Source organism: Hyla sarda, chromosome 7 (genome assembly GCF_029499605.1).
Source record: "Hyla sarda isolate aHylSar1 chromosome 7, aHylSar1.hap1, whole genome shotgun sequence".
In the NCBI taxonomy this organism is placed as follows: domain Eukaryota; kingdom Metazoa; phylum Chordata; class Amphibia; order Anura; family Hylidae; genus Hyla; species Hyla sarda.
Genome location: NC_079195.1, coordinates 81,312,229 through 81,338,764, shown reverse-complemented (window position 1 = coordinate 81,338,764; position 26,536 = coordinate 81,312,229). Strand labels below are relative to the sequence as shown.

Genomic DNA, 26,536 nt, shown 5'->3' with positions numbered 1-26,536 from the left:
TCTGCATGTGCCGAAATATATAACCAGGAAAAGCAATTTGTGTTAAGAGCATGATGAAGTTGTTTTACTGAGATCTTAGGGAGAGGCATGGAGGTCGGCTGTGGAGGCGGTAAAGGTCACTACTTTTACTGGCTAAAGCTAGTGATAAATTGAAGACTCTCTAGTATAGCCATTTCCAGAGAGGGAGTGGACAGGAAATGTGATTAAACATAATCTGATCATATAAGCAGATGTGATGCAAAGTTCATTCTAGTCAGGAAGAAGACAATAGGAATTGACTAAGCTCAAGCTCTTAGGAGATGCCCCATAACATGACCCATTTTTGTAACCTTGTTACCTCTAGGTATAGCTTTATGTTTATTTTTCACATTTGCATGTTAAATGTATGGCATACCATAGTAATGGGATACCTATATGTATTATCATATTGCGCAGTAAATAGGATTTATTTTTTAAATAAAACACCAGAGAAGGAATCTCACTATGTGCATTATTAAAAAGCTAGTAAAACCCCTTAACCCCTTAAGGACCCAGCCAATTTTCCCCTTAAGGACCCAGGCATTTTTTACACATCTGACCACTGTCACTTTAAGCATTAATAACTCAGGGATGCTTTTACTTTTCATTCTGTTTCCCAAAAATTTTTTCGTGACATATTCCACTTTATGTTAGTGGTAAATTTTCGTCGATGCTTGCATCATTTCTTGGTGAAAAATTCCAAAATTTGATTTAAAAAAATGAAAATTTAGCATTTTTTTTTACTTTGAAGCTCTCTGCTTATAATTAGAGATGAGCGAATTTACAGTAAATGTTTGTCACGAACTTCTCGGCTCGGCAGTTGATGACTCATCCTGCATAAATTAGTTCAGCTTTCAGGTGCTCCCGTGGGCTGGAAAAGGTGGATACTGTCCTAGGAGACTCTTTCCTAGGACTGTATCCACCTTTTCTAGCCCACCGGAGCACCTGAAAGCTGTACTAATTTATGCAGGATAAGTCATCAACTGCCGAGCCGAGAAATTCGTGACAAATCGAATTTACTGTAAATTCGCTCATCTCTACTTATAATCAAAATGAATATTCCAATTAAGTTATATATTGATTCACATATACAATATGTCTACTTTATGTTTCCATCATAAAGTTGACAAGTTTTTACTTTTGGAAGACATCAGAGGGCTTCAAAGTTCGGCAACAATTTTTCACAACATTTTCAAAATCGAAATTTTTCAGGGACCAGTTCAGTTTTGAAGGGGATTTGAAGGGCCTTCATATTAGAAAAAAAAAAACATAAATGACCCCATTATAAAAACTGCACCCCTCAAAGTATTCAAAATGACATTCAAAAAGTTTGTTAACCCTTTAGATATTTCGCAGGAATAGCAGCAAATTGAAGGAGAAAATTCTAAATCTTCATTTTTTACACTCGCATGTTCTTGTAGACCCAGTTTTTGAATTTTTACGAGGGGTAAAAGGAGAGAAATGTTCCTAAAATTTGTAACCCAATTTCTCTCGAGTAAGGAAATACCTCATATGTGTATGTCAAGTGCTCTGTGGGTGCACTACAAGGCTCAGAAGGGAAGGAGCGACAATGGGATTTTGGAGAGTGAGTTATTCTGAAATGTTTTTTGGGGGGCATGTCACATTTAGGAAGCCCCTATGGTGCCAGAACAGCAAAAAATAAAACACATGGCATACTATTTTGGAAACTACACCTCTCAAGGAACGTAACAAGCCTTAACACCCCACAGGTGTTTGATGACATTTCGTTAAAGTTGGATGTGTAAATGATTTTTTTTCCATATTTTATAAGGGGTAATAGGAGAAAATGCCCCCCCAAAAATTTGTAACCCCATTTCTTCTGAGTATGGAAATACCCCATGTGTGGACGTCAAGTGCACTGTGGGCACACTGCAATGCTCAGAAGAGAAGGGGTCACATTTGGCTTTTGGGAAGCAAATTTAGCTGAAATGGTTTTTGGGGGGCATGTCGCATTTAGTAAGGTTCTATGGTGCCAGAACAGCAAAAAAAAAACACATGGCATACTATTTTGGAAACTAAAACCCTCAAGGAACTTAACAAGGGGTCCAGTGACCCTTAACACCCTACCGGTGTTTGCCGACTTTTCGTTAAATTCGGATGTGTTAATGAAAAAAAAAAATTTCCGCTAAAATGCTGCGGTGATATGAGAAAATGCCCCCCAAAATTTGTAACCCCATTTCTTTTGAGTATGGAAATACCCCATGTGTGGATGTCAAGCGTTCTGCTGGCGCACTACATTGCTCAGTAGAGAAGGAGCGCCATTGAGCTTTTGAAGAGAGAATTTGGTTGGAATAGAAGTCGGGGGTCTTTTGCATTTACAAAGCCCCCCGTGGTGCCAAAACAGTGGACCTCCCCAACATGTGACCCCATTTTAGAAACTACACCCTTCAAATGTGGGGTCACATGTGGAGGGGGTCCATTGTTCTGGCACCACGGGGGGCTTTGTAAACACACATTGGCCTTCAATTCCTGACAAATTTTCTCTCCATAAGCCCAATGGTGCTCCTTCTCTTCTGAGCATTGTAGTTTGCCCGCAGAGCACTTTACGTCCACATATGGGGTATGTTCTTACTCAGAAGAAATGGGGTTACAAATTTTGTTGGGCTTTTTTTTCCTATTTTCCCTTGTGAAAATGAAAAATTTAGGGTAACACCAGCACTTTAGTTAAAAATGTTTATTTTTCATTTTCCCATCCAACTTTAACGAAAATTCGTCAAACACCTGTTGGGTGTTAAGGCACACTATATCCCTTGTTACATTCCGTGAGGGGTGTAGTTTCCAAAATGGGGTCACAGGTGGGTATTTCTTTTTTTGCGTTTATGTCAGAATTGCTGTAAAATCAGCCACCCCTGTGCAATTTAGGCCTCAAATGCACATAGTGCGCTCTCACTCCTGAGCCTTGTTGTGCATCCGCAGAGCATTTTATGTCCACATATGGGGTATTTGCGTATTCAGGAGAAATTATGTTACAAATTTTGGGGGTCTTTTTTTCCTTTTACCTCTTGTGAAAATAAAAAGTATGGGGCGACATCAGCATGTTAGTGTAAACATGTTTAATTTTTTACAGAAGAAAAAGCCCCCCCAAATTTGTAAGGCAGTTGCTCCTGAGTACAGAAATACCCCATATATGGCCCTAAACTGTTTCCTTGAAATACGAAGTGAGAGAGCACCATGCGCATTTGAGGATTAAATTAGGGATTGCATAGGGGTGGACATAGCTGTATTCTACACCAGTGATTCACAAACAGGGTGCCTCCAGCTGTTTCTAAACTCCCAGCAAGCCTGGACAGTCAGTGGCTGTCTGGAAATGCTGGGAATTGTTGTTTTTCAACAGCTGGAGGCTCTGTTTTGAAAACACTGCCGTACGATATGTTTTTCATTTTTATTGGGGGGGCCGTGTAAGGGGGTGTATATGTAGTACTTTACCCTTTGTGTAGTGTAGTGTTTTTAGGGTACATTCGCACTGGCGTGTTACGGCGAGTTTCCTGCTAGGAGTTTGCTCTGCGGCGGAAAATTTACTGCAGCTCAAACTTGAAGCAGGAAACTCACTGTAAACCTGCCTGTGTGAATGTACCCTGTACATTCACATGGGGGGGGGGGCAAACCTCCAACTGTTGCAAAATTACAACTCCCAGCATGCCCTGACAGACCTTACTTTTGCAACAGCTGGAGGCACACTGGGCAGCTGTCTGGGCATGGTGGGAGTTATAGTTTTGCAAGATCTTGAGGGCCACAGTTTAGAGACCACTGCACAGTGATCTCCAAACTGTAGCCCTCCAGCTGTTGCAAAACTACAAATCCCAGCATGCCCAGACAGCAAACAATGTACCTATGTGTATATATAGTAATATATTTTTGCTTATTTATCTGCACAAGTCAACACTTGTGCTAACGGGCTATAATTGTTGTAATATTGTGGTAAATGTATATAACTTGTTTGTACATCAAGGTCAAAGTGTACAGTGTTTTTGTGTCTGGCAATTTTTATTGGAGGTATCCTGACCCAGTCCTGAGGGGCGTCATTACTACCTCACCGCCAGGACAACAGTATAGGGATAAGTTTCCCACATAAAAGTTATGTACCACACATAGGTAACTAACACCATAATAAAAAGTGTACGCATGTCTATATTTACATTAGGGCTGTAGCATTTACTGTAAGTACCAGTCCACAAGTGTCTATGATAAGAATGTTTAATGTTTGTGTCCCTGTACGTTTCCTGCCCTGTCAGGCAGAGTCTCTAATGTCCCCAGGACCCCCTTTATGTGTTATCCCCTATGTACATAAGTTGTATAATAAAATGTACTGTTTCTTTAATAGCTGTTACCATGTGATTGTTACCCAGGAGGCACTAGTAACCAGGTGACCCCCCAAGTGACCTATGGGCTCCTTGCACAGACCCCCTATAAAACCAGGGGAGGGGATGCAATCTCTCTCTTCCAGCATTCTTGCTATTCCTGCTGAGGTCCAGTGCAGTGTCCAGAGCATTGGAGGCCTTAAAGGGGTACACCGGTGCTTAGACATCTCATCCCCTATCCAAAGGATAGGGGATAAGATGACTGATCGCGGGAGTCCTGCCACTGGGGATCCCCGGGATCTTGCACACAGCACCCCGTTTGTAATCAGTCCCCGGAGCGTGTGACGCCGCGCTCCGCCCCTCAATGCAAGCCTACGGGCGTGACAGCTGTCATGCCCCCTCCCATAGACTTGCATTGAGAGGCGGAGCGTGGCCTCACACTGGGGCGGAGGCGTGACATCACACGCCGCCGGCCATGTGGTCGCTGGTAATCAGACCCGGAGCAAACACGCTCCGGGGACTGATTACAAACGGGGTGCTGCGTGCAAGATCACGGGGTCCCCAGCGGCGGGACTCATGCGATCAGGCATCTTATCCCCTATCCTTTGGATAGGGGATAAGATGTCTAAGCACCGGAGTACCTCTTTAAGCCTAAAGTCTGCAGCCATAAGTCAGCTCAAGTAAGCTCAAAGTCATCTTCATGTCAATTGTCAAGTCAGTCAAGTCTTCTATACAGTGATCCCTTAACATACGATGGTAATCCGTTCCAAATGGACCATCGTTTGTTGAAACCATCGTATGTTAAGGGATCCGTGCAATGTAAAGTATAGGACAGTGGTCTACAACCTGCGGACCTCCAGATGTTGTAAAACTACAACACCCAGCATGCCCGGACAGCCCAGCAACATCTGGAGGTCCGCAGGTTGAAGACCACTGGTATTGGAGGTTATACTCACGTGTCCCCGCCGCTCCGGATCGTCACCGCTCGTCACCGCTGCCCTGGATTTCGCCTTCCATCGCTGTCACCGCGTCCCCGGAGTGTCCCCGCCGCTCCGGCAAGGCCTCTGCTTCCCCGGCATCCTCGTTCTCCGTCGCCGCCATCACGTCGCTATGCACGCCGCTCCTATTGGATGACGGGACGGCGTGCACAGCGACGTGATGACGACGAAGGAGTGCGTCGACGATGCAGGGGATCCCGAAGAGGACACACCGGAGCCCCGAGGAAAGGTAGGTGATCATCACCGGACCACACGGGGCACCATAAACGGCTATCCGGTGGCAGCTGAAGCAGTCTTTGCAGCCGGATAGCTGTTTATGCGATGGCCCCAACATACAAAAGCATTGCATGTTGATGCTGCCTTCAACATGCGATGGCCTCTGAGAGGCCATCGTATGTTGAAATGATCGAATGTCTAGGTCATCGTAGATCGAGGGGGGTGTCACTGTATGGTCACTGTGCCCTGCACTAAAGTGTCTCTACATACTGCAAGTCCCAGCAAGCCTGCGAGGTCCCCCTGTGTCACTGGTCACCTCCTTGGGATATCGGCTGTACATCATAGACTGTATCACCTGTCTACCCTCGTCCGTAACTTGGCGTCAGTGTCTTCATTGCCCCTGTGCCTAGCCCAGGACAAGCGGTTTTACCTTCCGGTGGTTAAGGCTAAACCACGCCCTAGCGTCACGACTAGAAGGGGTTAATAACATTTATTTCTAGGGTTACAACATCTGCCCTGCATTGCACCCCCCTGACACCACATATCCATTACTAATCTTGAGTCAAATTTCTACTTCTGCTTCTTATCTATATCCAAATAACATCCTGTATGCATCCAGAAACCTGTGATCACACACGTCGGTGGCACTTCACACATTGTCACTTGTCAGTAATTTATCTAAGTGCAGAAGCAGCGCAGCCATATAACAGATATGTCTCCTGAAGTTCTGTCTGCTTATTAAGCTGTTGCTTATGTTTCTCCTGATTATGTGTTTTCAGATGCACTTTTGTGCCGCACATGTATTTCTTTAAAAGGCTATAACTACTTGGTAGAAATGCAAGTGACATTACTGACTGTTCCGATCTCTGACCCCCGCCACTTCTTGTTTAGTCATCTAAATGTATATAATTTAGGGGTTAAAAAAAGCTACATCATTTTGTCAAGACTTTGTTGTTGATTTAAAGGGGTACTCCACTGCCCCAGCGTCTGGAACATTTAGTTCCGAACGATGCAGTGTGGGCTGTCACGCCCCTCCCATAGACTTGCATTGAGGGGGCGTGGTGTTATGTTACGAGGGGCGTGGCCGTGACATCACGACCCCCGTAGCCCGCACCCAGCATTTGGAGCTAAATGTTGGAAGCTGGGGCAGTGGAGTACCTCTTTAAGGATGACAAGTGATAAATGTTATATAAGACATGAACATGTTCACCTGTCAGTCCTGGTCGTTACACAGCCATAGGTAGCGCTTGCGATTTAGCACTAAATGCTTGGTGGTCCATTAACATGGGGCATTTCTGAGCGGTCCTAGCTACGGTGGAACATGCAAATTTTACACCATTTCAATATAGTCTCCAGGTAAATCCACAATACACAGTGAATCCATCGCAAAATTCACATGCAGATTCTGCTCTGGATTGTGGTGCAGTTCACGGCGGATTTCTGCCCTGCTGCATTAAAAGCAGTAAAAGCCCCAGAGAAAATTTGCAATAAAAAAAAGGATTTTACAGTTTGTATCACAACTCACAGTTTCTGAAAGGTTCTGCAATCTGTGGATAAGATTTGTAACATTTCCTTAACGTACACTGCATTCCAAAAGTCTTCAGACCCTATTTCCTTTTTTTATATTTTTGTTACGTGGCGGCCTTGTGATAAAATAAAATAAAAATCAAGTTCTCCCCATCATTCTGCACTGAAGATCCCATAATGAAAAAAGGATAACAGAATGTAAAAAATCCTTGGAAAAACTAAAATATTGCATTGACATAAGTATTCAGACCCTTTACTCAGTACTTAGGTGAAGCAAGTTTGGTAGGGATTACAGCCTTCGGTCTTCTTGGATATGATGTCACAAGGTTTGCACACCTGGATAAGGAGAATATATGCCATTCTTCTCTGCAGATCCTCTCAAGCTCTATTTCATTGGACAGAGACTGTCGGTGGGCAGACATTTTCAGTTCTCTTCAGCGATGTTTGGTTGGGTTCTGGCTGGACCACTCAAAGACATTGGGGGAGATTTATCAAAACCTGTCCAGAGGAAAAGTTGCCCAGTTGCCCATGGCAACCAATCAGATCGCTTCTTTCATTTTTCCCAGGTCTCTTTCAAAATGAAAGAAATGATCTGATTGGTTGCCATGGGCAACTGCAAAACTCCTCTGCACAGTTTTTGATAAATCTCCCCCATTGAGAATAGCATCAAAACCACAGTTTCACATGTGTGGACACCACACTGAACTTCTGTAGAAAAACAAATCTGCTTCCTCACAACTGGAAAAAAAACACATCCATAACTATGCTAGAAAAAATGCAACGCTATGTGGTGAGTGCCATCTTTCGTTCTACTAAGGAGTGATAACATCACAACCACAGCTGTAAAAAAAAAAAAAATTTTAAAAACGCAATTGGAAAAAATGCGCTACTTAATAAACTATGCATGCAGTTTGTGGTTTTCGATTCAGTTGTCAACCCATCCGCACCGAGTGCATAAACCCTTACCATCATCTTATACCTGGCTTTAAGCATTATGAATGGAAACAAAGGTATTACTAATCTCATATTATTCAGCACTTTTGTTCCAAACATGGTTGAGGTCTGTGAAGAATAGATGAGTTGGCCCCCGTGGGCAACAAGAAAGTGCTTGTGGTTTGTGACCACTTCAAACTGTTCCATAGATGATCACATTGAAAAGAAGAGTTTTCTACACATCCTACATGGTTCTAGTTATAGTTTGAGATGATGAAAGAAATGCAGTGTAACTGGTTCTTAGGAGTACTGCTTGATTTCCTTGAAAGTACAGGTATAAATTGGTTTACACAAGCATTTTGGTGGTGTTTATTAATTTTTGGAACATTTGGAATGTTTTAGATTATGTGAAAAAAGCAACTGCACCATACCTAGAGGATACAACATATTGCTGACCCCAAATCACAACAAAAACTCCTAAATGCTAGATTTAGGCACTGTGTGGAAATAGTAAAACATGCCTACTTTACAGTTGTTACGCCGAGCGCTCCGGGTCCCTGCTCCTCCTCGGAGCGCTCACGGCGTCTCTCTCTCTGCAGCGCCCCGGTCAGACCCGCTGACCGGGAGCGCTGCACTGACATTGCCGGTGGGGATGCGATTCGCATAGCGGGACGCGCCCGCTCGCGAATCGCATCCCAAGTCACTTACCCGTCCCGGTCCCCGGCTGTCATGTGCTGGCGCGCGCGGCTCCGCTCTCTAGGGTGCGCGCGCGCCAGTTCTCTGAGACTTAAAGGGCCAGTGCACCAATGATTGGTGCCTGGCCCAATTAGCCTAATTAGCTTCCACCTGCTCCCTGGCTATAATACCTCACTTCCCCTGCACTCCCTTCCCGGATCTTGTTGCCTTGTGCCAGTGAAAGCGTTTAGTGTTGTCCAAAGCCTGTGTTTCCAGATCTCCTGCTATCCATATTGACTACGAACCTTGCCGCCTGCCCCGACCTTCTGCTACGTCTGACCTTGCCTCTGCCTAGTCCTTCTGTCCCACGCCGTCTCAGCAGTCAGCGAGGTTGAGCCGTTGCTAGTGGATACGACCTGGTTGCTACCGCCGCAGAAGACCATCCCGCTTTGCGGCGGGCTCTGGTGAACACCAGTAGCATCTTAGAACCGGTCCACTGGCACGATCCACGACAATCCCTCGCTGACACAGAGGATCCACAACCAGCTAGCCGGATCGTGACAGTAGATCCGGCCATGGATCCCGCTGAGGTGCCGCTGCCAAGTCTCGCTGACCTTACCACGGTGGTCGCTCAGCAATCGCAGCAAATTGCCCAACAAGGACAGCAGCTGTCGCAGTTGACTGCCACGTTACAGCAACTTCTGCCACTGCTACAGCAGCAACCATCTCCTCCGCCAGCTCCTGCACCTCCTCCGCAGCAACTGGCCGCTCCCAGCCTCTGCTTGTCCCTGCCGGATAAATTTGATGGGGACTCTAGGCTCTGCTGTGGATTTTTGTCTCAATGTTCCCTGCATATGGAGATGTTGTCGAACCTATTTCCTACAGAACGGTCTAAGGTGGCGTTCGTAGTGAGCCTTCTTTCTGGAAAGGCCTTGTCTTGGGCCACACCGCTCTGGGACCGCAATGATCCTGCCACAGCCACAGTCCAGTCCTTCTTCGCTGAAGTCCGTAGTGTCTTCGAGGAACCAGCCCGAGCTTCTTCTGCCGAGACTGCCCTGCTGAACCTGGTCCAGAGTAATTCTTCAGTAGGCGAGTACGCCATCCGATTTCGTACTCTCGCTTCCGAATTATCTTGGAATAACGAGGCTCTCTGCGCGACCTTTAAAAAAGGCCTATCCAGTAACATCAAGGATGTGCTGGCCGCACGAGAGTTTCCTGCCAACCTGCAAGAACTTATCCATTTGGCCACTCGCATTGACATGCGTTTTTCTGAGAGACACCAGGAGCTCCGCCAGGAAAAAGACCTAGATCTCTGAGCACCTCTCCCACAGTATCCTTTGCAATCTATGCCTGTGCCTCCCGCCGAGGAGGCTATGCAAGTGGATCGGTCTCGCCTGACCCAGGAAGAGAGGACTCGCCGTAGGGAAGAAAATCTTTGTCTGTACTGTGCCCGTACCGAACACTTCTTGGTGGATTACCCTATTCGCCCTCCACGTCTGGGAAACGCACGCACGCACCCAGCTCACGTGGGTGAGGCGTCTCTTGGTACGAAATCTGCTTCTCCACGTCTCACTGTGCCCGTGCGGATTTCTCCTTCTGCCAACTTCTCCTTCTCAGCCGTGGCCTGCTTGGACTCTGGAAATTTTATTCTGGAGTCTTTGGTGAATAAGTTCTGCATCCCGGTGACCCGTCTCGTCAAGCCGCTCTACATTTCCGCGGTCAACGGAGTTAAATTGGATTGCACCGTGCGTTACCGCACAAAACCCCTCTTAATGTGCATTGGACCCCATCACGAAAATATTGAATTTTTCGTCCTTCCCAACTGCACCTCTGAAGTCCTCCTCGGTCTGCCATGGCTCCAGCATCATTCTCCCACCCTTGACTGGACCACCGGGGAGATCAAGAATTGGGGCTCTGCTTGCCACAAGAAATGCCTCTCCTCTCCTCCCAGTCCCGTCAGGCAAGCCTCAGTGCCTCCTCCTACACCTTGTCTCCCCAAGGCCTATCAGGACTGTGCCGTGCCTCCTCATGGCCCCCGTCCTGGTGACACCCTGCCCCGTGCCAAGCTTCACCCTCTGCCCTCCCTCCCCACTCCCACTCCTGCTGTACTGCCTGCCTTTGAGGAAACCCTACAATCACTCCCGGTGTCCTCGTCCCATGTGAAGCAGTTGCCGGACAAAAAAAGGGGGAGACTTAAGGAGGGGGTACTGTTACGCCGAGCGCTCCGGGTCCCTGCTCCTCCCCGGAGCGCTCACGGCGTCTCTCTCTCTGCAGCGCCCCGGTCAGACCCGCTGACCGGGAGCGCTGCACTGACATTGCCGGTGGGGATGCGATTCGCATAGCGGGACGCGCCCGCTCGCAAATCGCATCCCAAGTCACTTACCCATCCCGGTCCCCGGCTGTCATGTGCTGGCGCGCGCGGCTCCGCTCTCTAGGGCGCGCGCGCGGCTCCGCTCTCTAGGGCGCGCGCGCGCCAGCTCTCTGAGACTTAAAGGGCCAGTGCACCAATGATTGGTGCCTGGCCCAATTAGCCTAATTAGCTTCCACCTGCTCCCTGGCTATATTACCTCACTTCCCCTGCACTCCCTTGCCGGATCTTGTTGCCTTGTGCCAGTGAAAGCGTTTAGTGTTGTCCAAAGCCTGTGTTTCCAGATCTCCTGCTATCCATATTGACTACGAACCTTGCCGCCTGCCCCGACCTTCTGCTACGTCTTACCTTGCCTCTGCCTAGTCCTTCTGTCCTACGCCTTCTCAGCAGTCAGCGAGGTTGAGCCGTTGCTAGTGGATACGACCTGGTTGCTACCGCCGCAGCAAGACCATCCCGCTTTGCGGCGGGCTCTGGTGAACACCAGTAGCATCTTAGAACCGGTCCACTGGCACGGTCCACGCCAATCCCTCGCTGACACAGAGGATCCACAACCAGCTAGCCGAATCGTGACAACAGTCTGTTGTGGATTGAGATCTTGTCCATAGTTCTGTAGTTCTGATGCCCCTAAAAGGAATGTGAACTCCATCTTTTTAGCCTAGGACCACACAGCAACATATGGCCGCACAACATAAGATTGTGATGGAATGCTGCTATATCTGCTAATGATTGTGATTGTAGTTGCATTGCCACCTGGGAAGGTATCGCGACAAACAGTTCTGCCCAAACACCATTAACATCCTTAGTCATGACTGCCCAACCACCATCAATATCATTAGTCATGACTGTTGGTGCGCAACATTGCAATCGTATGTTGAAAGCCACAAGTAAATGTCCATTAAGCATTTACATCAGCAACGTGTCAAAAAAGGATGTCAACATACATTATAATGTACAGACAGTGGGCCCATTGAGTTTAATTAGCTAAATTTAGTCAACTAGTAACACGTTTGGCTGATTCCCCTAATGGATACCTTTATTTTGTGGGACTGAAAAGCACAGGCAGCCAAGCTCAGAAAATGAGCCAATCGTGTCACTCGTTGTCTGTGTTTGGCTGGGCCTACTGGCCATAAACTGCAACATATGTTCGCATCCCTTTTTCACAGGTGACCAAAATATATGCTGAACATTGCAAAAAAATGTAATCTTACCCTAACTTTTGTCTCACTGCTACATCCGTTTACTGCCATTTTCCTATTCATATTCATGGTTCTACTTCACATAACTTGTCACGTATGGGCAGGGAACAGTGAAGTCCTACCTCACCCACAGGCACTGTCCCTACCTATTGCCTATCCACCCTAAGTGACGGATCGATAACCATGATGGCAAACCCTCCCTGCTAAGAGTTGGGGCAGTATTTTTAAAATAATAAAATACAAAAACAGTAGGAGTCAGAGAACAGCTGGAGGCACACAAACTAACAGAGATACACTAAGACACACACACAGTCAAATCAATGTCAGTCTAGCCAAGGTCAGTACCAGGAACTCAGAGCAAGAGAAGAGTCAAGAGAAAAGCCAAAGATCAATAAACAAGCAGGTATCCATTAAGCAGGAGGAGTCAGTTAAGGTATAACCTTTCACAGACAATGAACTGATTACTGCGCCTAGCTTATATAGGCAGGTTATCAGGGATACACCTTCCAGATAGGTAGCAGAGCTGAGAACCACACCTAGACGACACAGGTCAGCTCCAAGCAGCTCCAGCCCAACTAGAGTCATTTAACTCTTTGTGTACGGTCAGAGCGAGACATTACATAACTTGTTTGGTTTACTCAACTATTTAAAGGAGATATATACGGCGCAGACTTTTTCTATTCCATCCTGCCCGGGCTGCAAAAAAAGACAAAACTAACTTTCACTTACCTCCATATGTTCTCCCGGAGCTCCGCAACAGCTGATCGTTCGGCCGGGCTGTTTACTTCCTACTTCCTTTAGCCCGTTACGTCACACGGCGCTTCAGCCTATCACCAGCCGGGGTGGGACATCGCTGCAGCCGGTGATAGGCTGAAGCTCCGTGTGACGTACCGGGCTAAAGGAAGTAGGAAGCAAACAGCCCAGCCGACCGATCAGCTGTTGCGGAGCTCCGGGAGAACATATGGAGGTAAGTGAAAGTTTGTTTTTTTTGTTTTTTCAGCCCGGGCAGGACAGAATAGAAAAAGTCTGCGCCGGACATCTCCTTTAACTACTGTCAAAGTGTAGATCTAGACATACTTTGACAACATTTGACATTGTATGTGGACAGATGGTTGTTTAGGCAGATATCAGCTCATGTCTTAGATATCAGATATCAGCCTATAGAAAACAGAACAGACACGGAGCGCTCCCTGTGTGGAATCAATGGTGATACCAGAGTGATAAAGATCTTGTAGGAAACTTGCTCACCTGGTTAAGTTGTGCTGGGAAGGCACAACGCTCGAAATGGCAATAGGGTATGATCGACTGCAGCGGCTTCTTACGCTAACTAGATGAGCGTGAAGACAATAGAGAACAAAGATGCAGGCAAGAAACTGGAAGCTTGTGATCGCGCTGTCGATGAAGGAGATAAATCCAAAGTAATAATAGCAATATTTATTGTATAATCATGTGCACGCAACGCATTTCAAAACCATCCGTTTTTTTTTCATCAGGCGTCCTGTTTAAAAAAAGGATGGTTTTGAAATGCGTTGCGTGCACATGATTATACAATAAATATTTCTATTATTACTTTGGATTTATCCCCTTCATCGACAGTGCGATCACAAGCTTCCAGTTTCTTGCCTGCATCTTTGTTCCCAGATATCAGCCTATGTCTGCAGCTCTGAGCATCAAATAGAGCTGTCAAAACCTGTCATAAGATTTTACCATTTATAACGTGTGGCAAAGCATTGTGTATGGTAAAATCTTCTTCCTCACCATCCCCGGGAGACTTTCCTGATTGGGATGGTGAAGATACCAAGTTAGAAAGTGCCCCCCATCTGCCCCATAAGTAGTCCCCTGGGCGGGGAGCTATACTTACCTGGTCCCATTGGCTCTGGTTGTAATCATGCACCCTTAGCTTGAATGACAGCAGATCGATTACATGGGCCATAGCCAGGCTGTCAATCACGCTGAGGGGGCGGGATTACAGCCGGAGAAGAGGGACAAGGTTAGTATTGCCAAGGGGAATACTTACGCGTTATATATGCTAAAATCTTATGATTTATGATCATAGTATGTGTTTTTCCCTTTAAACACATACTATGTTAGCATATGGCATAAATCATTAACTTTTCAGGACCTTTTAATGACAAACCTGTTAAAGGGATGTCATTATAGTGTATGGATGATGCCTAATAGTGGCATCCGTCACCCATAGGCTATAATTGTTACCATTTAATCAGATTCATCATCTACAAGCTCACTAGGGATCCTATAACAAATCCCATATTAGTCTTTGGGTGACGGGTGCCTCCATCCAGCCTCCATTTATTGTATACGTCGGGAGCTTTTACAGACATATGCATTCACTAAAGGCCAAAATTGTGATGTAAACCTAGCTTAAAGGGGTACTCCGCCCCCAGACATCTTCTCTAAGATGTCTGATCACAGGGGTCCCGCCACTGGGGACCCCTACAATCTTGGCTGCGGCACCTCAGACATCCAGTGCACAGAGCGAACTTTGTTCCATGCCGGATGACTGTCGATGCGGGGGGGGGGGGAGGTTTGTGGCGTCATGGCCACACCCCCTGCTTGTGACGTCACAGCCATGTCCCCTCAATGAAAGTCTATGGGAGGGGGCGTGACGGCCTTTAAGCCTCCTCCCATAGACTTGCAAGCAAGCAAGTGCAGCAGGTAGATCACGGGTGTCCCCAGCCGCGATCAGACATCTTATCCCTTGTCCTTTGGATAGGGGATAAGTGGGGGAATTCATCAATTGTTGTCTAGTATGTGTACTATTTTAGAGCAGAAAAGTCAAGTTTGATGTTACCTTCCTGCACCAAAAATCGCACGCCACTTGATGAATTTACCGGCTCCCATGCCCATGGTTCCCATTTATGCTTTACAGGGCTGAAGTAAATGAGAGTAGGTTTTAGGTAGGTCTAAAGGACGGCCGCTGCAACTTTTTTGCGACTTTCTGAGAAAAGTCACACATAATGAATAAGTGCCCACTGCAAATGGTGGTTTACTTTCAAATATGATCAAAAACAAAAGCCTCACAAAAGTCGCAAAAATCCATATGTTGTAACCAAGGGTAAGCTACAGTGTGTGGTTCTCTATGCATTTCTATAAAACTCACATTAAAAGTCATACAGATATAAAGTGACTTCCAATTAACACTAACCATGAGAATCAGACAGGGCTAAAAAGCATTGTATAGGAAAGTGATGGTGAACCTTTTTGAGCCCGAGTTCCCAAACCGTAATGCACGCCAACTTTTTTTCCCTCAAAGTACCAGCACAACAATTAAATCAGAATACTGAGGTTTAAGTTTAGAAAAAACAACTCATACAGTTGCCATAACTAATTAACATCTTTTGTTTTAAAAGAAGAACACAACAACAGATTTCAATGATCCAAACTAGTTTTTTCTTTTTTAATTGATAGTTTATAGTTCCCCCACATTAGGTTGTAGTTCCCCCACATTAGATTGGCAGCACAGTTCCCCCACATTATGTTGTATTTCCCCCCCCACATTAGGTGCAGTATAGTTCCCCTACATTAGGTTGTAGATCCCCCACATTAGATTGGCAGCACAGTTCCCCCACATTAGGTTGTAGTTCCCCCCACATTAGGTGCAGTATAGTTCCCCCACATTAGGTTGGCAGTATAATTCCCCCACATTAGGTTGTAGTTCCCCCCACATTAGGTGCTGTATAGTTCCCCCACATTAGATTGGCAGTATAGTTCCCCCACATTAGGTTAGCAGTATAGTTCCCCCACATTAGGTTGTAGTTCCCCCCACATTAGGTGCTGTATAGTTCCCCCACATTAGGTGCAGTATAGTTCCCCCACATTAGGTGCAGTATAGTTCCCCCACATTAGGTGCAGTATAGTTCCCTCACATTAGGTGCAGTACAGTTCCCTCACATTAGGTGCAGTACAGTTTCCCCACATTAGGTGCAGTATAGTTCCCCAAATTAGGTTGTAGTTCCCCACATTAGGTGCAGTATAGTTCCCCCACATTATGTGCACTATAGTTCCCCCACATTAGGTGCAGTATAGTTCCCTCACATTAGGTGCAGTACAGTTCCCTCACATTAGGTGCAGTACAGTTTCCCCACATTAAGTGCAGTATAGTTCCCCAAATTAGGTTGTAGTTCCCCACATTAGGTGCAGTATAGCACCCCCACAGACATACAGCCTTCAGCCATATACAATGTATGGCTGGAGGCTGTATGCCTGTGTACTGCCCCACTTCATTGTTCCGACCACCGCTCCTCCGTTCCGGGGTCACAATCTACTGCTATGGCCTACAGGTCCCGAGACCAGAGGAGTGGTGGTCGGAACACTGACGATGACGTACAACTTACAGGTAACTTACCATGCGCGCGCGTCCTCCTCCTCGCTGCTCCGCATTGCTCTGCTGTAGCTATGGGCGCACGCACGGGACATCAGTGACGTCCCTGCGTGCGCTACCTCCCGGCGGCCCCTGCGTTTTTAAAGTTAACGCGGGGCCGCAGAAAGGTAACTGGGGCATCCTTGTGTCCCGAAAAGATCTTTCAGGACACAGGAATGTCCCAAATGGGCTGATGGCGAACTATGGCTGCGTGCCCACAGAGGGGGCTCGGCGTGCCACCTGTGGCATGCGTGCCATAGGTTCACCATCACTGGTATAGGGGAACCAAAGGCACCTGGTAAAAATCGTGCTATATGCCTAGCTATATGCACAGATGAGCTTATTTTATGAACATTTTGTCATATGTATTACGGACGCAGGTCAGCTGTCAGTTCATAATACAGAAGTACAATCCACATGAAATACGCTCATCTGTGGAAGCCTAAGGGCCTGCTCACTCGTACAGTATCCTGTGCATATTTGAAGTGCAGGATATGAAGCTGCAGATTTTATGCTGCGGAGTTCAATGAAAACTAAATGAATTAACGAAGCATCAACTCTGCAGCATCAAAGCCTGTGCATCAAATTTGCGCAGGATACTGTACGTGTGAATGAAGCCAAAAGAAATTTCACATAGATTGTCCACAAAAACAATAGTTGTCAAACCTGTACACAAAAATCCCTTTTCATTTGCTTATGTTATGTTTTGTATGTTATTTGAAAATAAAAACTTTGAATATAAATATATATATATATATATATATATATATATATATATATATATATATGTATATATAACTCTATTGCCGGCCTCTACATGTTTTGCCGCTACCACGGCGTTTTCAAGTGGCAATAGTGGCAATGGCGGTCACTGCAGAACCGTAGACTTAATCCAGGGAGTGACAATAAACTTATATTTAGACCATTTGGCTAGTTGGTGATAAGTTTTAACCAATTTTTGTTGGGATCATACATTTTAATATTGCACAATAAAAGTGATGTTTTAGGTGTTACATATTGAGGGTTTTTTCACCCCGGGCCATGGCCCAGGGATTTGGATAATTGTATTGTTGGGCCCCTTGTTGCCCTGGGGTAAGTTTGGTTTACACACACACACACACACACACACATATATATATATATATATATATATATATATATATATATATATATATATATATGTACAGGACTTAAAGCGTACCTGTCAGATCTAACAAAAAATTTTTTTTTTATGTATCACTCAGTACCTAATCCTGACCATGTACATCCAATTTTTATGGCCTAGCACCTTTATTTAATTTTTTTATTACACTTTTAATTTATCTCACTAGTCTGAATTCCTCTCAAAGGAAGGGGGTGTGGTCTCACTGTGCAGGTCTCCGCCCCCTCCCTCAGTATGCTGTCTGCTCACCTCTCCCCTAGCATTAGCAAAACTACAACTCCCAGCTTGTCCTCACTGACAGTAACGGGACACAAGCTGACAGTGGGAGGATGTTTCCTCCAGGTGTGAGCCCTGCGCTCACAGCTGTCAATCAAGGAAGTGTGTCCATGACATAGGTGATGATGCATGGACACAGCAGGACTAGTATGTGTCCAACAGACGGGGGAGGGGGGGGGGCAGTTCTTGACTGGCTTTTTCAGTATGAAATACAGAACATTTTCTAATGAAAGCAATTGCAAAACCTATTGGTTTTGCATGCTTTACAACATATCAAAAGTTTTTGTATCTGACAGTGCCCATTTACGTCCTGCAGGAACACATGGGAACTGAGTTCCGGCACTTTTTCCACAGCAGGAAAACTGTTCCCAGTAGCAGAAGTTCTGCAGGACCAGCCCTTGAGTGGATTTCCCACACTTATTTTTCAGGACTTGACTCCTATATATATATATATATATATATATATATATATATATATATATCGTAGAAAAGTAGAAGCGGCACTCCAAAATGCAGTCAAAAAATCATGAGATTTATTCACACATCTGTGGAAAGCTTTGCACAGCTGTGTGAATAAATCTCATGATTTTTTGACTGCATTTTGGAGTGCCGCTTCTACTATTCTTCGATATTAATTTGGGAATTGGTCTGTTCCCGAAGCTGAGCACCCAGAAGGATCTGGAATCCTGATCATGGTGCTTCTCCTTGATTTTCCTATATATATATATATATATATATATATATATATACAAATAGTGAAAAATCACTGCAGCACTCCCATTAATGGTTAACAAAAATGGTGTAGCTTTATTCCATAGTGAATTCAAAGGCGACGTTTCAGCTACCCATGTAGCCTTTATCAAGCAAGCCTGATGAATTCGGCTTTGAATTCACTATGGAATAAAGTTACACCATTTTTGTTAACCATTAATGGGAGTGCTGCCGTGATTTTTCAGTATTTACATCTGTGGACATCCCTGACCTGGACATTACACCACTGGAACCCCGATATGTTCTATCTCTTGGAGGCGCTTTGCCCACAAGTGTATATTATAATACATACCCATAGTCCCTTTGTGTGCAGCTCTACAGCTATGTACAGGATATTGGGTTTTGCACAGTTTTTTTTTTTTTTTTTATTGTTGTTTTTTTCAGTCGTAGACTTTTGTGCAGTGGGTCTAAAAGTCGCAGATATTTGTGCAATGAGTAAACCATAGAAATTGGTGCACTGCTGTGACATTTAAGGAAGTCTGCACCTGCACAAAATGTATCAAATGCCCTACGACCATTTAGTACATTTGGTGCCTGTACACAGTAGCACCCAACAAAATAAAGATTTCCAAAAATCATTCACCTACAATGATAAATCCCCCCATTGTCTTGTTCACAAGCAAGTTTATCATTGTCTGTGTCAATCGAGTTTGTTCTACCCCCCTCTTGGCCTGGGTGTACGTCTTGTACGCTTCCCCCATATTTACCAATGAGGTGCATGTCCTTCATAAATAGCACAGTAGCTAAGATAAAGACATTCTAAGTGTGGTTCGGTCTGGCGTGAGATGGCGCACAAATGTTACCGCGTTTGCGCTAAAATTTTTGCAACCATTTAAAAAAAAGTTGCAGTTGATAAACCACCATCCACTGCAAAAAAAATAAAAATTAAACTATCCATGCCCCACTACATTCAAGTCGTTTGCGCAAATATTTTGCAACTTTTTCATCCAAAGAGATATTTCCTCCTAGACTTTTGCGCTAACCTTAAAAAAACGCTCAAAGACAGTTGTATATCTGAAAAGTGTTTATTTACAGACACCCTTTGAGTATATCTCACTCTTTAATTTCCAGTTAGAGGCTGGGTTTTTTTTTTTTTTTATTTATTTATTTTTTTTTTAATAAAGTTAACACTACCTTTTAAAGTCTCTCAGTTAGGCGTACATCGTCCAGTCCCAACAGTACCATTTGCCTGTACACGTCGAAAATCCGTACTACAAAGTGAACACTTTTTTTTGGAGTCACAAAACATAGTGCGTACAAAAATAGAGATTCTAAAAAAAAAATTCCCAAATATTAACCTGGCAGTTATGTACAGCTCTATGAGTGGCATGGGACCGTATTTTCTCATTTCGATAAGGCAACCTATATATACATGCAGACATTTGTGTGTGGGGGGACGGGGACGACACTGGTCCACATTATACAAGGCACCAAGAACACTGTTATAAGACAACGGCATGCTTTCCTAACATACGAGCCTGTATTTACATATATTAAATAAATAAGCCTTTCTTTTTATTACACAAATCACAAACTGTATCTACTGAAAAGGTGTGAGCTCTGTAAAAAAAATAATAATAAAAGGAAAATTAAAAAAAAAAAAGGCAGCTCAACAATACAGTCTCAGTGTACTTTCTGCACACACACAAAAAAAAAAAAAATACGCCAAAAAATAAAATTATTGATCCAAACTTTTGGCAACTTTTCGATGGCACTTGCGTTAATCACACTGTATTGGTTAAAACGGCAGGTACCAAAGGGTTAAAAAAAAAAAAAAAAGATTATTTTTTTTTTAAATTGTAAAACAACACATTAGGGCAAGGAGATGCAAACGTAACCCCTTCATATCACACCGCCTGCCCAGAGCAGTCATGATGAGGATAAAGTGCACAGGTATATGGCTACTTCAGGTGTCTCCCAATGTTAGGACACCTATCAAAGTTGCCATGTCCCTTTTATTTTTTCCTGAACCAGGAAAGTATAACATCAAAACCTCACACAGTAAACTATATGCAGGTTAGTAGGACTTAAAAAAAACAAAGTGTTTAGAGCGGTGTTTCCTAACTTGTGGCTCTCCGCTTGTTGCAAAACTACAACTCCCATCATGCCCTGACAGCCGAAGGCTGTCAGGGCATGATGGGAGTTGTAGTTTTGCAACAGCCGGAGAGCCACAAATTAGGAAACACCGATTTAGGGTAAGGCTGAACATTTTATGATGCTCATTGCTTACTATGAACCTCTCTTCTGCTAACAATACCAGGGATACATTGGGAAACATTACAAGTCATCCTAATGGAGAATTGCACCCAATTTGGCGAAAATCTTTTCGATTGAACATACCGCATCGGTGAGAAATTAAAAAAAAAATTTAGCACGTCTAATCTGGAACTTGTCACAGTTTTTGTTGTTTTTTTTTTTTTTATCTTTTTAGGTGTAGACTAGGTCCCTGGCTTGAACTGTAGTGCTAGTCTTTATAGAAGGGGGCCCTGGCTAGTTAGCAGTACCCTATAAGATCAGTGCTAAAGAATACAGAATGAATACTGTGATGTAACACAGGACAAGCACTCTCCACAACACATTGTACACCTTGGCTTCCCACACTGCCTCACATGTAAGGACAAGTGTCTGTAGGCAGTACCTGAGCCAGCAGCTTCCAGTCTGAGTCCCAGTATTACTGGTGCTGGCCATGGAATGGCAGTTCTCTTATTCCCTTATGGAAGTCTCTTTGGGCTCTAGGATGTTCTGTTAGGACACAGTCCCATCTGAGCACTGCCGGAGGAGGAGGCAGCAGAACAAGGACTGAGGCTGAGAGAGCGCTCGTTCCCTGTGCTGCCGCTAGGTGGCGCGCTGGCTCCGCTCGCAGAGCTCTTCCTCTCCTTCTGTCGCAGGTGGATCTTGGTGTGTCGCTTGCGTTCGTCGCTGCGGGCGAACTTTCTCCCGCAGTAGTCGCAGGCGAAAGGCTTCTCCCCCGTGTGTGTGCGGATGTGGGTTGTCAGGTGGTCGCTGCGGCTAAAGTTTCTCATGCAGATGCGGCACTGGAAAGGCTTGTGGCCGGTGTGGATGCGGATGTGTCTGGTCAGTTCGTCAGATCTGGAGAAGCGGCGATCGCATCCTTCTGCCGGGCAGGGGTAGGGTCTCTCGTGCACGGGGGTCTTGCTGGGGCGGTTGGGGTACTTCCTAGGTCTGAGGATAGGTCTTAAGGGGAGGTTTGGGGGGCTGTAGGCACTGGGCAGCCGGGTGCCCTCATTAGTGGTGGCGCCTCCTAGGGAGAAATTGCGGATAGTGGATAGAGGAGTGAGAGGTGGGTGCACTCTGATGGATTCCAGGGGGCATGGGAAGGGCTTGCGATCAGTCATGGGGTGCAGGTCTCTTTGGCATGGGTTGGGGAAGAGAGGGGGGTACTCCGGGATCATGTTGAAGATGGTACCATCTGAGGCTGGCTTTGGAGAAGGGTAAGAAGGCGGTGGGTATGAGAGTGAGGTGCCAGAGGAGGTGCTGAGGAAGGCAGAGTTGTCCGGGTACATTGGGATCTCTGCACAGCTGGAGGAGTATGGAGGGGGGGAGTACATGTGCTCCAGGTCATTCTGGCTGTGTGCCATGCTGCAGCTCAGGCTGTTGGACAGAGGGTTGGGAGACACGGAGGAGGCGTTGGAAGAAGTTGTAGAGCAAGATGAAGAGGGGGTCACTCCCAGGATGCCGGCACTGACAATATTAAAGAAGCCCTCTGGATTCCAGCTGGCCCCGGTGTACTGGGGATCAATGGAGAACTTGCCCATATAGGTGAAGGTCTGGTTGCGAGGAGCAGGGGCGTAGGAGCTGGAGTAGGACAGATCCAGGGATCTCTTGTCACTATTCATGTCCACATTGATCATGCCATCTAGAAAAGTGGGGAAACAAGGCAATTGAGTATAATGGGAAGTGTATACACACGTGCATTGGTCAGTGCTGCCCAAATTGTGGCTCCACAGCTGTTGCAAAACTACAATTCGGCTGTGGGGGCTTGTAGTTCTGGAACAGCTGAGGAGCCACAGGTTGGTGTAATACAGATGCCAAATCATAACACGACCTTCATTATTTACAAACAAAAAGTATCCACTTCATGTGTTATGTAACAGGTTATCCTGACAGCAGATGTATAGTACAGGAACTCCAAGACACCAGGATCCAACACCTTGTATTATCATATCTCAGTGTTTCCCAACCAGGGTGCATCCAGCTGTTGCAAAACAACTCCCAGCATGAGCAACGGCTGTCCGGGCATGAACAGCTGGAGACACCCTGGTTGGGAAACACTGTAGCACTATTTAGTGACAGTATCCATTCCCAACAGCACAATTGGCTTCATAGCTACAATGTTACATTTCATGATCAACAAATGTTGCAGTAGATAAAATAAGATATAAAGAACATCCTAAAACTCCAGGAACACAAGGGAGGGGGCAGTAGTGATGGTGAGGATGCTGCTCTTACCTCCAGAGATACTGCTCATCTGTTCATAGGGTCCTCCCATATCAACATTAGGGAAGATAGTAACAGAGGTGGGTAAAGACGACTCATCCACAGGATAAATAGCATCTGGCATCTGATGCACAAATCCACCAATAGTCACTGGGATTTTCTCTACAGTTTTGGCAGTCATCATGTCATCAGCTAACAGCCCCAGATTGACAGATTTACAAAAAAAATTACAATAATAAATAAAATACAAAAATAAAAAAAAATCAGATTATTCCTTAAAATCTCCCTTATAACTCTGAGATCCCATCCAAAAGTCAATGAGGAGTGTAGCTAGAAGCAGCATGTGTACATGTCACTGCTGTAGTGTGGTCATAGAGAACAGTGTCCTGTGCTGGAGCTCTTAATCAATTGCACTAAATAGAAAGTGTGCCTTCTAAAGTATTTATTCTGGAGCTTTGAATGCCCGTGACGTCACGGACCATATATGGACAGGAACAGGGAAGGTTTGCCCCGCCTCGGGCGTGACATCACGGGGATTTGCCGTTCTATGAATGGAGAAATGGGCGTGGCTTTGTTCTGCACTGGAGCGATGAATGGGGCCGCTTGTTAGAGCGGGGAGAGCGCGGGCCCCGGGAGAGCTGAGGACGTGATCGGGGCCCCGGAGCCGCCATATGTCACAGGGAGGAGCGGGATAGCGGGGTATTATACGGCGGCTGAGCACGGCGCCGCATCCCCTGTACGGCGGATTCCGGTCCACACCTAATAAGGCCAGGATCCGGCCCAGACGGTCCCTCCCCCGGCCATATATAGACCAGTTCCGGCACCTCACAGACCGGGCTGTACTGTAATAAACCTACTCACTGCTCTTGGCAGATGCGCTGACCGCAACTTCTCACTCACGGAATCCCAGTGACTGCTGGAAAGAAGCCCCGGCTGCTACATTTCCAGCCACAGCTACAGAAAGTCTACAGATAGAATGGACAGCTGCTACGTCACAGCATGCACAGAATACAGGCAGGGCACTGCACAACTACAGCAGAGGGAAACCGGGGTCTACATGTACTGGACCGTGTCAGGATGCAAAGTACTACAAGTGCCAGCATCCCCTGCTAGATATCACATATACAACCATCATCCTTCAAGATAGGATAGGATGCCAAGTACTACAAGTGCCAGCATCCCCTGCTAGATATCACATATACAACCATCATCCTTCAAGATAGGATAGGATGCCAAGTACTACAAGTGCCAGCATCCCCTGCTAGATATCACATATACAACCATCATCCTTCACCATAGGATGCAAAGTACTACAAGTGCCAGCATCCCCTGCTAAATATCACATATACAACCATCATCCTTCACCATAGGATGCAAAGTACTACAAGTGCCAGCATCCCCTGCTAAATATCACATATACAATCATCATCCTTCACCATAGGATGCAAAGTACTACAAGTGCCAGCATCCCCTGCTAGATATCACATATACAATCATCATCCTTCACCATAGGATAGGATGCAAAGTACTACAAGTGCCAGCATCCCCTGCTAAATATCACATATACAATCATCATCCTTCACCATAGGATGCAAAGTACTACAAGTGCCAGCATCCCCTGCTAGATATCACATATACAATCATCATCCTTCACCATAGGATAGGATGCAAAGTACTACAAGTGCCAGCATCCCCTGCTAGATATCACATATACAATCATCATCCTTCAAGATAGGATAGGATGCAAAGTACTACAAGTGCCAGCATCCCCTGCTAGATATCACATATACAACCATCATCCTTCACCATAGGATAGGATGCAAAGTACTACAAGTGCCAGCATCCCCTGCTAGATATCACATATACAACCATCATCCTTCACCATAGGATAGGATGCCAAGTACTACAAGTGCCAGCATCCCCTGCTAGATATCACATATACAATCATCATCCTTCACCATATGATAGGATGCCAAGTACTACAAGTGCCAGCATCCCCTTCTAGATATCACATATACAATCATCATCCTTCAAGATAGGATAGGATGCAAAGTACTACAAGTGCCAGCATCCCCTGCTAGATATCACATATACAATCATCATCCTTCAAGATAGGATAGGATGCAAAGTACTACAAGTGCCAGCATCCCCTGCTAGATATCACATATAAAATCATCACCCTTTACCATAGGATAGGATGCCAAGTACTACAAGTGCCAGCATCCCCTGATAACCATCATCCTTCACCATAGGATAGGAAAGAAGCCTTAGTAACACATTGGAATGCTTTGTGTTCAGTGTGGATTTTTAGTATACAGATAGATAGATCAGTGTTTCCCAACCAGAGTGTCCCCAGCTGTTGCAAAACTACATCTCCCAGCATGCTGGGTATGCTGGGAGATGTAGTTTTGCAGCAGCTGAAGGCACCCTGGTTAAGAAACACTGAGATAGATAAATAGATAGATGGATATGATATGAGATAGGTAATAGATAGATAGATATGAGATAGATAGATAGATAGATATGAGATAGATAGATAGATAGATAGATAGATATGAGATAGATAGATAGATAGATATGAGATAGATAGATAAATAGATAGATAGATATAAGATAAATAGATAGATATAAGATAGATATGAGATAGATAGATATGAGAGATAGATGGATAGATAGATATGAGATAGAGAGATTGATATAGATAGATAGATTGATATAGATAGATAGAAGACAGAGAGATACTTTAGATCTGTGTTTCCCAACTTGTGGCCTTAGGCTATCAGGGTATGATGGGAGTTGTAGTTCTGCAACAGCTGAAGAGACACAGGTTGGGGAACACTGATGTAGATAGATACTATAGATATATACTTTACGTAGTGATAGATAAATAAATAGATAGATAGATACTTTACATAGTGATAAATGAATGAATAAAAAAATAAATAAATAAACAAGATAGATAGATATACTGAGGATGGATAGATAGATAAATAGATACTGTACATAGAAGCAGTCGAGATAGATATGTAGGTGAAACAATGGGATAAAAATGAGATTCAGATAAAAAGTGATGGGAAATATAAGATCGGGAATAGATATGAGAGATACAAGACATAAATAAATAAATATTATATTATAAATATTATGCACCTATAACATTACTATGTGGCATACTGACATTTTATTCTTTTCTTACCCATCCCTTTCTTTTTCCCGGTCATCATTTCTAATCTCAGTA

The 26,536-nt window shown here is 45.0% G+C and overlaps 1 protein-coding gene across 1 annotated transcript; it reads right to left on the bottom strand.

Annotated features, from left to right (window-relative positions):
- Positions 1-19,898: 19,898 nt before the first annotated feature.
- On the bottom strand, positions 19,899-23,681 carry EGR2 (early growth response 2). Its single transcript, XM_056529234.1, has 2 exons — positions 23,311-23,681; positions 19,899-22,717 (listed from the first exon to the last, which is right to left on the bottom strand). The coding sequence occupies exons 1-2, from the start codon at positions 23,480-23,482 to the stop codon at positions 21,573-21,575; spliced, it is 1,317 nt and encodes a 438-aa protein (XP_056385209.1). The 5' UTR covers positions 23,483-23,681; the 3' UTR covers positions 19,899-21,572.
- Between the last annotated feature and the right edge of the window lie 2,855 nt (positions 23,682-26,536).

What these genes read in the sequence shown, in the direction of transcription:
- EGR2 (XM_056529234.1), bottom strand. Translation starts at nt 23,482, where the DNA reads ATGATGACTGCCAAAACTGTAGAGAAAATCCCAGTGACTATTGGTGGA. An exon ending in GATGAGCAGTATCTCTGGAG is followed by an intron (nt 22,718 to 23,310) that starts GTAAGAGCAGCA and finishes CCACTTTTCTAG; the next exon opens with ATGGCATGATCAATGTGGAC.